Consider the following 12,609-nt stretch of genomic DNA (forward strand, 5'->3'; position numbering starts at 1 on the left):
ACTTTGGAGAGGCGCTTGTGTGACTTAATCGGAGAGAAAGCATGCAGGAATGAAAAGAGAGAAATTAAGGAAAGAAGAAAAATTACCTCACAAATCAAGAGAAAGAAAACCCACAAACCCAACAGAAAGCATTGTACCCCCCCTTCGTTGTTAAAAGCACCGTGAATTACTATCAAGCTTTAGTAGTTACTCTGTTGGCAGGAATCACACTCCCATGGCCTTGAATCACAGCACATCATGGGCCAGGGCAATGCAACTCATCTCTGCCAACACCCCTTACCAAGGACGTGATTCTCCTGACAGACCCCATCTACAAACACAGTGTGCCCTGCATCCTGCCTGCCTCCCAAGCGCACGGCTTTCTTTTGGGGACAGACTGCCCAAGTGCACAAGCCTGACGGCACCATCATGAGGCTGCCATCCACCATCCTGGGCGGTGGTTGTAGCTTACTGTGTGCACAGGAAGAAGTCTGACCTCAAGGCAACCTCGGAACTGACTGGTCTCTAATGAATCATCTTGAAAAAACCCTTCACCCCCTTTTGAACACACATACTCCTCCCTTAGTGGCTAGGGAGTCCTGTTTTCTCTGCTGACAGTGAACACAAAGATGAGTGAATGAAGACTTTTTGTGCAATCCAGCAATAAATTGGGTAAAAGATCCAACAACTCATTTCACACAAGCCATCAGAGTTATGCCATTCTGCCACCTGTGACACCGGGAAGTCATTCAGGCTGAAACATTTCACTTCATAAAGCTGGAAAAATGCAAGTGCTCCTGACAGCAATCTTACAATACACCACTGACATCAGGGTTATAATCAAAGGTTATGCTTGGTTCCCAAGGCACTAGCGTGCTTTACCAGGTCCCACTGCTCACAGAAAATCAAGGGTCCCCAAACTTGAAACCCTATTCCTCCGAGTATGGCAAACAAAGGCTGATACTGGTTCTAATACTGTCTGTCAAAAGACACAATACTTCCCTAGGGAAAGTAGCATCTACCCGGCCAAGATTTCCATGGAGTTTGTCAGACAGTTGTAATACTGCACCCGTAAAAGTCAATGTGCAGAGGACTGGCAAACTGATTCTGTGCAATTTGAACCTCATCTCAACACGGGGCTTAGACAGGACTGGAGAAACGCATGGGCCCTTCGCAGGCTGTCTGCACAGAGGACCCTTTATTTCTTCCACGACCCTTCACAACCCAATTGATAAAAAGTAATTGCAACAGTTGATTTTCAAGGTCTTGCTTAAAATCACAGAGTCTTCCAAGGAAACAGGGCCTTGATTGCAAAAGATCAGCCTACCAAAGCCATTATGGAGCTGCAGAACAAGCCATCAGCAATTCCTGGACTGAGTTCACTGAAAGGATGATGGAGGTGCACTGAAGTCTGACCTACCCAGACAGCTCCCAGTTAGGAGAATTTTCAGAATTATGATGGGGGAAGAAGGAGAAGAGTTAGCCAGAAGTAAAAATGGCACTGAACAAAGCCAGTGTACCACATTAGAGTTTAGAGCAGCGGACAAATGTACATCTTGACCAAAGTTATTTGCTCGCTCCTCACCTTGGAGTTCTTGGCCCCACTGCGGCCTGACTGAGAGGAACAGCTCCGCTGTACACCCTGCTCCGGCGTGGAAGGGGATTTGTCTGATGAGTGGTCTGAGCCTTTTTCCACCATGGTGTCTCCTTGGGAGTCCTGCGGTGTTGGGGACCGAGAGCGTTTGCGCAGGATGGGGGAGCAGGCAGGCGTGCTGCGGTTTGAGTTACTGGCAGTACTGCAAAATGAAAGAAAGAGCACAAGCGTTAACCTTCAGCTCAAAGAGAAAGCAACTGCACCCTCCCTTGAGGTGAAGCATTACCCACAGATTTCTCCAGTAGCACAAAAGATAAATCTGGCTTCCTGAAGCAATGCACCCCATGCCACACTTATTACTGATCTCCCCAGTAAAATCAGGCAGTAGACAGGCATCATTTACTGGTGGCAGAGAGAACTTCAGTTGCCTGTCAGTGTCTTTTTCCACCCACTTTTCAATTGATCTGCCCACAGAGAAATTAATGAGAAAATGAACTCATTCTCTCCTGTATGGATCTGAGATGTTAAAGTGATGATCTGTGCTTAGAAAACCTACACTTGTGCTAAGAACAAGGGAGATGTCAGTGTGTTTGCGACATAGTCCCACCCCATCCCTCCTGTACTTTTTATATCAGCGACTGTGCCCCTTCTTAACAGCATGCACAGAAACGGGATCTTATCTTTTAGGAAACACTCCATTAAAGGTCATCAAAACCCTTGGGGCACTGGGAGGGGAGGCGTATGGGACACCAGTCACAGACAATGCAGTCATGATTTCCTGTACCAAATCATCCTTTCCCACACCAGTTAGAGTTGGGGATGAAAATGTTTTGCCATAACATAAAAGCTTTCATGGTTTGAAAGAAAAGTTAAAAGAAGAAAGAAAAAATTTCCCCTTTCATACCAGGGCAAAAGCAAGACCTTTCAGAGATTTACAGAAATCACAAAACATTTAGGGGAATGGAGTTTCTCTTCCCTTACCTTCAGCCAATGCCCTAACACCTAAACCAGAAAGCCAGTTACATATGTATTTATATAGAACAGAGCAGCAATCTCAGAATAAGACAGGAAAAATCAGATTTCCCAACTGTTCCTTCTCCCTGATACCTTTTTTCCTGCCAGACTCCTCAAAATACCACATGCTACATCCATTTTATACTGCAAATGTTACAGTGCCTGCAACAGTTTAGGTATATCATGAAGTGAAATTACCAGGGTCTTTTTGGCTTATTAAAACGTACGAAAGTATCGGGTTTCTTCCCAGACTTTCAGCTGTTCCAGTTAAAATGTGTATTTCACTCTTTCTGCCCTCCTGCTGCTACGTTTCCTGGCTAGATTCAAGATGCATAGTTTTTAACAACCCAGCATAGTGGCATCTACATACACCAAGCACTGTCATCAGCTATGTGCACGTGCACGAGGTGCTGTGCAAATGGCACTAAATCCTGCAGCTCATTACAAACACTTCCAGAGGTGGAAATGATTTTGAATTGCCATTCCTATGGTTATTAAGAATTCCAGATTCTTAGGCTGTATTGCTACTGTTCATGGTGTGTAATTGCTTATCTGGTGTTACAGCAAATTTCCTAACTCTTGCCCCAGCATGCTTGAGTCAACGTAAACTGATTTGAGAGGTCCCCAGAATTACAAGACAGAATCAGAACTGATCGTTCCTGAGTCACATGTCCCTGCATTAGATTTGTCTGAGCAGACATACCCGTTTCTTATTACAGCTGTACAAAACTTGAGTTTTTCAAGCACAACCTCCTTCTTGTTTTCAGTTCGTGGGAGTTCACACACACAAGTTTCACCCTGAGTTTCAGCTTCAACCAACTCTTCAAAGACCAAGTCAAATTCAGTCACAGCCCTGCTTGCTGGTAGGTTACAATTATGAAAGTGCACTGAGTTTTGCCTGTTACTAAAGCACAAAATAACCAGTTCAAAACCTGGTACAGAAGCACCACGTGCACATGAAACTCAAGATGCAACCCACTAAAAAGTTTGGTACTCTCACCCAAGTTGTGATCACATGAGAAATGAGACAGATTTTGCCTTTTGCGGGCTGCAATAAATACATTAATACTCGCTTCAGTATGCACTCATGCACAGATGTGGAAAATATATTCTTGGTTCTCTCACTCTGAGCACGACACATGCTTCAGAGCCGCCTTCAGCTCAGGTCCTGCTAGGTGCTACGCAGCCATGGAGGCCAACTCAAGCTGATCACCCAAGGATTCGCAAAGCTCCTCCGGTGGGTTTTTCAGGCCCGGCTGAGTAACCCATGGCACTGCAGCTACACAGGAGCAGCATCAGCACTGAGCAGCTTAAAGCTGGCACGTACATGCTTGCCCAGGCTCAGCTCGCACTGCCGCAAGCCGTACGTTTCGGTGCCAGCTCTGCCAAGCGGAATCTCTCAGAGCAGACTCTGGCTTTGAGTTTGTTTTCCACTTACTTAGCATCTCCTGCCCGCTTTAAAAAAACTAACTCCATCCATATATATCGTGTTAGGTACACGGGGATCATCACCCTTGCAGAGACAGGAATAGAAGAGAGCTTTAAGTGGGCCTTCTTCGGCTGTCTCCTAAGTCAGCGGCCAAGAGCTGATCAAACTTGTGAGGTCTGAATCTTCCTCCTCCTATCCGATGGCTGGACAACGTGGAGGGTTTTTCACAGCAAGGGCTCTGCCGGTGCGTGCATGATGAAGGATAGGAGGAGGTCACGAGAGATGAAGGATGGGAGGAGGCCGCTCACGCAGCCGCTGCCTACCCTGTGGCAAGGGTGGGCCCAGCAGCAGCCCCCCGTGGCTCCGTCCCACTCACCCCTGGCCCTGAGCCCCTCAAAACTCGCCCTGCTCCCGCTCCGTCCCGAAGTTTGAACCCGACCCAAGGAACAGCCATGACGAACGCTTGCTGCAGTTGCCATAGTGACCGGGGCCTGCAATTGAACCAGGAATCAACGCCTGAAATGCCAAAACGGCTTGACCCACTTTGAAAAAAAAAATAATAGTAATAAATAATGCTTTACAGAACTAATTGACCAGAGAGCATTCAGGGCCCCACACACCCCTGCAGCGCAGCCTTTAGTAATGCAACGCATCAAGGCAGGCACAGAGCACAAACAAGCCCAGCCAAGAGGCGGCCCCGTGCTCCTAGGGGGAACCCCCGCGTGCAGCACGTGAGGCAGAGCACCTCATCATGCCTTGGGGCTGCACGGCGCCTCGGAGAAACGCCTCATCTGATGGATAAAAATAACATGAGCAACAGCGGCGTGGCTAGGAAGGGGCCAAACCCTTCAGCCACATGGAGGATGAGCAGCCCTGAACTGAGACCAAAGTTTGCCCACCCTACGAGGCCCTCTGAACTGACCACACCACTGTCCCTGGGCTCAGGACACGTACCTTGCAGAGAGTCTTTCCCAAGCCACTCATGCAGCAACGCTCAGCCCCAGCCTCCACACACCAGGGCTCGCAGCCGGGGCCGCGCTGTGCCGCAGCAGCTCGGGGCTCTCCTCGCAGGTAGCGATCAGCTCAGCTTAAGAAGACACTGAGCAAATCCATTTCAATCTCACAGCTGCAGAACGTGAATTAGAATGTAGCCAGTCGTAATCGCTATGTTACCAAGTGCACCAAAGGATTTGTAAGGAGGGCAGCTCATCTGAACAAGCGCAGTTTCAGCCACGCAGTGCTCCCTGTTTCTTTGTGATCACCAGCTTCCCAGAAGGCAGAAACAGATCCGCAACACCATTTCCTGCAGCATATTTGTAACCCCTCAGACTTCCTGAAGAAAGTCCTGATCTGGAAAGCTAATCACAGCCTCCAAGATTGCCACAGCTCTCCAAAGAACTCGCTTCGGCAGAGCACAGCTGCCGAAGGTGCCTGTACCTCCCTGCACCACCTGGCAGTAAGCTCTTTGAGGCCCAGAACTGGGGCTACCAACAGCACTGCAAATGCCAGGCTTAATTCTGCAAAGTGCTGAGCACTGCATCCACACACCAGCAGAGAACTTAAGCATATATTTAGCTCTGCATATAGACCCACTGAAACCGAGGGTGTGAACAAAGCCAAGCCTGTGCTTTCCCACTTTCCTAAGCAAGACCAAAGGATATCCTCCCGCATAAAGCAGAAGTGTACTGGTAGAGCCTGGAAAAGGGCAGGAAAAGCACAAGGTCAAAAAGGCACCTCAAGCCTGCCTGGAGTACAAAAAGAGTTAATTCTCCTCAGAAAGAGCTAGTAAGGGGGTTAATTAGACGCCTACAAAGATACTTCTCTGTGATACAGTCTGACATCACTGGAAAAAGATGAGGTTCAGAAACTCATTATGCAGTCTACCAAACAGCAAGCAGATGGTAACAACTTTTGGTCATCACCAACCTACAAGCGCTTCAAATTGATAATCTACAAATGAAAACCCCCATATATCCCTGGGCTTGCCATGGCTCTACTGCCAAGCTGTAACAAAAGGCTATACTTACATTACATCTCCCAGTAAAAAAAAGATAAGGCATTGAAGCATTAAATGAAAAACCAATGACAACTGTAGGGCTGTACAGACAGTGAGCAGTGTTTCCTGCCAATTGCTTTGAAAACAATAGCAGGAGTATACTTTCTGCATGCTTTTTAAGCAACTAGTTTTTAACCCAGAAGTCCATCCTTGTCAAAGAATTACTCTGATTATTTTGAAGTTTCACAGAATGGTTCCTTCCTCCTATGACATTCAATAGCGTGCTTACATATTCATGAGATAAAATTAACGCAATTATTATGCTTCAGGGGATTAGCAAATCACTGCAAGTGTTAGGAAGGAATTTGACTTCTGCACACATGCAGCACCACAAGGTTGGTCAAATGTATTATTAACAATGTCATTGTCTTTCTCCGAATCATCTGATACTGGTTACCACTGGAGACAGACTAGCGATTCTGATGGACAAACGGTCTCATACCGTACAGAAACTCCCACTGTGCTGTTTGAAACAATCCCTCCACCGCTCCCTTCCTACTTTGAATTGTTACAAAAATTCCAAGGGAAAAAAAAAATTGAAACACGTTTTCTAAATAGAACAAGACAGATCTTAATCATACTGTCCAATAATACAAGCGGCATATGTTAGAGAGGATCATTAATCTGCAGAGAACCAAAAACGTGTTATAAATTATATTCTAAACCTCTTCGTCACCCACAAATTAATACGGTTACATTTACTCTGCAGGGAGACAAACCACACGGAACAAAGTACGATGAATAATAAGATGAAATCTGGGAAGCAATAAAATGGAAATAATGCAAAAAAAGCATTCCACGTCCCCATGAAGCTGGCAGCATGTGTGCTCCAGACCCAGCCTTGGTGTGGTCACCTGCAGGTCACTCAGCCTGCAGCTGTACCTCCAAAAGAGGAACAGGCTGGGGCTTTGTTTCCTCTTTTCCCCATTTTCACGACAATGGCTCCTGTAATTAACAGCAGGAATTGCAATATCTGATGTTGTCTTTAATACCTTGCATGTCTTTTGAAGGGAGAGTTCGAAAAATGCAATAATCAGGCATTTTTATTGATCATTAGCATTCGCTAATGATGACTATCCATATGTGGTTTTGGATGAGGGCACGTGTGTGATACCACTCCTGCATTACCTCGAGAAGAGCACAAACATTCTTCCTTTCTGCCCATCTCCTGCTATCACTTCAACCAGCTCAGAGAGGCCTTGATCCCCAGCACAGGTAGCATCCTCTTTAACACAATCCAGTCCTGTGGCAGGGGTTTCACAAATCACAAATTAAATGTCTGACATAGGCTCACACTGCATTTCATCAGTGACAGGTAGGGGTATAAAGGGATATTGGATCTCTCAGGACTGGAAGACAAAGCTAGAGCTCTGCAGCTGCCCACTCACTCCTGCTGATCATCAGCTTTCAGGGATTAATAATGGAAGATGCTGCGATCTCCAGTGCTGGGACCAAACTACTGATTTCTTTTGCTCATCCCTTGATGCTCCATTTTTTTTTTACCATTCTGAACATAACAATGCAACAATTTCACATCCCCTCACCCTGATATCCTCCATGCAGTCTTTCTCTCCTTTCCTCTAACCATGCAGCAGCACTGTCCAGCTGAAAGTTAAAAATAGAGAGGGCCAAGGGCAGCAGCTGATACTGAGAAGCGTCACAAACCATCAGTGCAAGAGACACACATACAGCCCTTTGTCCCCAGGCCCTGATTCAGGCTTGTCCCCACATTGCATATGCTCTTGCTTTATCCAGCTTCTGGCTTTCAGTGGCAGGGGCAGTTGGGGATTTCCCTTGGCATAATGCTGGGCATCTGGAATTATTGCACCGATGAGATTTAATTTAGAATTTCCTTCTATCCTACTGAGCCAAAACCACAAGCTCCATTGTAAATCTACCAGCTTCGAAAGGAGTTGTCCTGAGATGCACGTGACTTAAGGAGCAAAGAAACAGGAATACATTCTCTTTCCCGAATCAGTGATTTCCGTGATGGACAGCATGATGCTAGTCACCAGTAATCTAAGGAGAAGCAATATTTTTAGAGAATGGGGATTCATCAAATTCTCACTGCCCATAACTATGCACAGTGCAACAAGCCCTCAATTCCTACTGCTGTCCCCTGACAAAAAAAAAAAAAAAAAAAAAAAAAAAAAAAAAAAAAAAACCAGCCACCTGTATAGACTCTGGAGGACAGCCTGATAAAGTGGCACAAAACAAATTCCATCTCTCCCCATCAGCGCAAATACATCAACACAGAGAGGAATGCAAAGCAGACCCAGGGCAGCAGCGTGCATGCTCCGAGACCTTTATAGAGCAAGGAAGCACATGGGCAAACAAATACACCATATTTCTGCAGCAGCTCCAGCTGCCCTCCGGTGACGGTGATGCAGCGCCAGTTCAGCCCCCTCCAGCCCCCTCCTGCCTCCCTCTATCTGCCCAGATGCTGGAGAGCAACATCTGCCCCTTGGGCCGGGGGGGATGGGGCAGGCAGGAGGCGCAGGGGGGAAGGAGGAGGGGTGAGGGGAGCCGCCAGCAGCCATCAGATTTGATCATCGGCTGCTGCAAACAATCGAAAAGGCTGCTTTAAGCAATTCTGCTGCAGGAGCGGCAGGGCGCATGCATGGGGGAGAACAAGGGAAAAAGGAATCGGGCTGTGAAAGGGGAAAGAAACGGAGCATCTCTGCAACATGATGTCACGCCGTCTGCTTTCAAGTCCCCCGAACAGAAAGGAGCAGCAGCAGCAGCAACCAACATGGACTCCAGATTTAATCTGCCTTAGAAGCGCACATCTCGGGCGACAGATTTGCTCAGCAAACCTGCGCTGAGCCCAGCACACGCAGCCCTCGGGCTCCGTCTTCCACACGCAGACATGCACACGTACACGGGCACACGGCCGGGGACCGCAGGCAGCACGGAGCGGAGAGGAAGAGAGGCAGCCGCAGAAGGAACAGGAGAGTAACACTAACCTGGTAGCCATTAGGGACCGTAGCGCGGCGCGGAGCAGCTAGGAATTCATTCATTCATGCACTTGTGCGTGGCGAGGGGAGAGCGAGGGTGGGCCAGCGATGGGGTGGGAGGGAGCTCACCCCTTGCACCATGGCAGAGCCCTTCCCCGGGGAACAAGGGCAATGGGGTGCTCACGGGCACCCGCAGCCCTTTCTCCCGGCCACCTCGCACGCTGCTCGGGCGCCTGCCATGGCTCGGCCTCTCGTCTCCCCCCGCCCCGCTCTCTTTGTGCTTATGATTGTTTGTGCGGCTCTGGCGAGGGCTGGGCGCCTCTCCCCTCGCTGCTGGCTCTTGCACACACGCTCCTGCACGCGCACACACGCGTGCGCGCGCGTGCACGCAGCCAGTGGGCTGCCGCTTTACATAACGCGAGCCCCTTCACGCCTTCGTTAGCCATCCCTGCCCCGAGAGACAGAACGGGGAGGGAGAGAGCTCACAATTTTTCCCCGAGTCCCCCCGTTATGCCTGTCGTTTTTAGGCGCTGTTCCTAAAGTTGGGCAAAACCTACAAGTTAAGATCCTACAGGTTACCAAAAAAATACGCTCGTCCTCCTTGCGTGCACACCGGACCGTTCATACGTGTGGGAGAAAGTTTCGAAACCTGTGAGCGTGTCGATACAAGACCGGTCAGGAAAATTAAACCCTAATTAACTGGCAAAGTGGATTATCTAAACTGAATTAAACGCTGTGAGGGCACATTCAAAATTAAGGTGACCTCAACTTAATTTGGCTTACTTCATCTAGGAAGCTAATTTGGTTTAATTTTTTGTGCCTCCCCCTGTATAAACAGGCCTGGGGTTTTTAAAGAAATACGCCGAGGGAAGTTTACAACTCTGCTGAAGCATCAGTAAAGGATGCTTTGGAGGAGGACACACACGCTGCTGTAAGCCTCCACTGCTGCTCAGGGGCATCTTTGTGCCAGAACACAAGGAGGGTCCCAGTCCCTCTCAAGGGCTCTTCTAGTTCAGCATAAATTCTGTAGGGTGAAAGATGAAAAAGAAAGCAAAACAACTCGCAAGGTTGTACTTTTCCTTCCAGCAGATGAAATCAGACCTCGTCTGCACAAGGAAATGGTGCAGAGCTGTCCCAGAAGTGGTTCCTGTAGCAGCAGCACCCTTGCTTTGAAGCACAAGTGTCCACGGGTGAAAGTACCGTGTCCTTTTGGGGCTCTCAATGTGCACACACTTTCCAGCATGGCCAAGCCTTACGGTGTACCCAGAGAGGCTCCTGTACCAGCTGGACTCCAGCGGTTTAAACTTCACACCTTGTGACTCTTCTGTTCCTCAGCAGCCTCTGCAATCGTATTCTCATTGCCTACCTTGAAGGTTTGAGAGTTCCCTGTGGTCTAGAGCATGACTCAGAGTACCTAAGTCAGGAGTCAACAGCCACATTTAGATGCTGTGAGTGACCCTGTGGGGACTTTCTGCTCCCCACTGACAACGGAAGGAGCCATACCTAAAGTTAAGCGATGTAAATACGCGCTGCTCTGCCCGCTGCTTCCTTGTGTTGCATTTTACCCACTCCAGACACTGAACCAGGGCTGAACATTTTCTCTTCTCGCCAGAATCAGTCACAGCTTTCAGCACTAATGTCCCCAAAGACCATCTCTCCAGAAGGCTGATTATCCAGCATTTCACTATAATCAAAATCAGTGGAGGTGCTCTGCTCCTAAGAATCAATGATCTGCACCAGCAGACATGCCACTGTGCAATTCAGATGCTGTGCATGATTTTAAACTGAAAACATTATCATCAGGCACCTATCTGGATCGGGACAGTGCACCAATACCAGCAATTTTTTAATATTACTGAAAGAATGCACGGCACGTGCATGTACTTGCTGTGTATAAGCCACTGTTTTAACAAATGCACTGTATCATTAAGAGAATTATCAGCTTTATGTTAATTTTGTGACATCCTTCTTGTGACCAAGCCTATTACTACACCTTCCCCACTTACAGTGCTGCCAATCAACAAGCATCCAAAACACATCAACTTTCATCCCAAACGTAAAGTTGGCTTAAAAAACCTAACTTCATAAAAGAAAACCTGTTTTTATTCCTCTGAAACCTGTCTTTATCCCTCTGATTCCATTAGCACACATTTGTGCAGGTTGTGTTCCCAAGGATTTCTCTGCAGGCATGAGGAAAAACTTCTGTTAAAACAAGACAGAGAAGTTTTCCATATAATTACATGTTTACAAGAATTTGAGATTTATCAAGAGCACCAAAAATAGGCCTTAATACAATCACAAGAGCTGACAATGGTATTTGTCACTTCTCCCAGTAACATCTGACTTAAGACTTTATAATTCTGCAAGTCCCAGAGTTTTCTACTTCTGTGGAAACCCGTCTTTAGCAAGGTAAGTTGTACTGCTAAATAACAACTGGCAATGAAGAATTAGTGCCAAACCCTGCACCGTCTTGTCCACACACACAGACCTTCTGCCAACACAGACCTCTCCAGTTTTGCAGTGCCCTCTCAAGACTGATTTTTGTTTCATTGGTTTCAGTGTTTATGGGTAAAACAGGTCTACAGGTCTGTTTTGCAACTGGAGAGATCAACATGCATCAGTCTTGGGGTCCTCACCAACGCATTTAATGAGGAGACAGTGGCACTGAATCCATTCAACACACACAGCAGGTCAAGGAATGACAGGCTTTGAATGTTCACCTGGAAGACAAATTTGGTAATACCGGGTAACAGAAGTGCAACGGTACCAAGTGCTGAAAGCTGATGCTAGACAAACTGAGTGGATGAGAGAGGTGCATTGTTGGATGTAAACAACACTAACCACTGTAACTAATTCTTAAAGACTAGATTATCCGTCTGTGGAAAACAACATTAAGCAAGACTTTGTGTTTTTCTAAATTCTGTTCTGTACCTCAAGCAACAATCAGTTCAGGCAAGTCTTACACTTTGCATTCCTCTTCAGAGAAGGTATCTGAACAGTCACGTTTTGTTTTACAGTCTATGATTTTTTTTTCACACGAATTTCGTATGAAAATGGCTGGAAGTGGGAGTCTCTGCCTCTAAGCCTTTGGGTACGTTTGGTCCGAATGACCATTAAGGTTTGAACGAGATTCAGTTTTGCAGTGGTCACAAGAGCTCCACTGACCCAAAGGCTTGTAGGAAATTGAGTATGATGGCTACTTCTGATCTGGAAGCACAGAGAGCACATCAAAGCTCAAAGCAGGTCGTGAAGTGGTAGGATAGGTACAGCACATGAGTTTAAGACCTACCCGATCTTCAGACAGACAGAATAAAAGAAGAATCCAAGGAAAGTTCTGCTTCCACAAGCCCTGTAAGAGCAGTAGTAAAAATGCAAGACCTACTTGGAGAAAAGCTTCTTAAGCTTATCTGAGGTGGAATGCAAAAGGCAAAGTTCGGGGTAATTTGAAAAATCACATGACATTTCACATGTTTCAGGAACTTAACTAGATCTGCAAAATTCAACCAAGAACTCTCAGAAGGAGAAACACTCTCGGTATGTTTCTGGCTCTTTGCAGCACCATTCATGTCACTATGAAGAC

General features: G+C 47.0%; 1 protein-coding gene across 5 annotated transcripts in view; it reads right to left on the reverse strand.

Moving 5' to 3' along the window:
- GRAMD1B (GRAM domain containing 1B) overlaps positions 1 to 12,609 on the reverse strand; it is an 81,072-nt gene that overhangs the window by 32,899 nt on the left and 35,564 nt on the right. For 3 of the 5 annotated variants that reach the window (XM_050715055.1, XM_035555749.2, XM_035555746.2), the window contains exon 2: positions 1,565 to 1,775. In XM_050715055.1, coding sequence (XP_050571012.1) covers positions 1,565 to 1,775 — 211 coding nt within the window. Of the gene's footprint in view, positions 1 to 1,564; positions 1,776 to 2,196; positions 2,283 to 9,038; positions 9,696 to 12,609 lie in introns of those variants that run through there. The other 2 variants (XM_035555747.2, XM_050715057.1) reach the window with 2 other exon arrangements.

The sequence above is a fragment of the Cygnus atratus genome, chromosome 22 (assembly GCF_013377495.2).
Source record: "Cygnus atratus isolate AKBS03 ecotype Queensland, Australia chromosome 22, CAtr_DNAZoo_HiC_assembly, whole genome shotgun sequence".
NCBI classification, from domain to species: domain Eukaryota; kingdom Metazoa; phylum Chordata; class Aves; order Anseriformes; family Anatidae; genus Cygnus; species Cygnus atratus.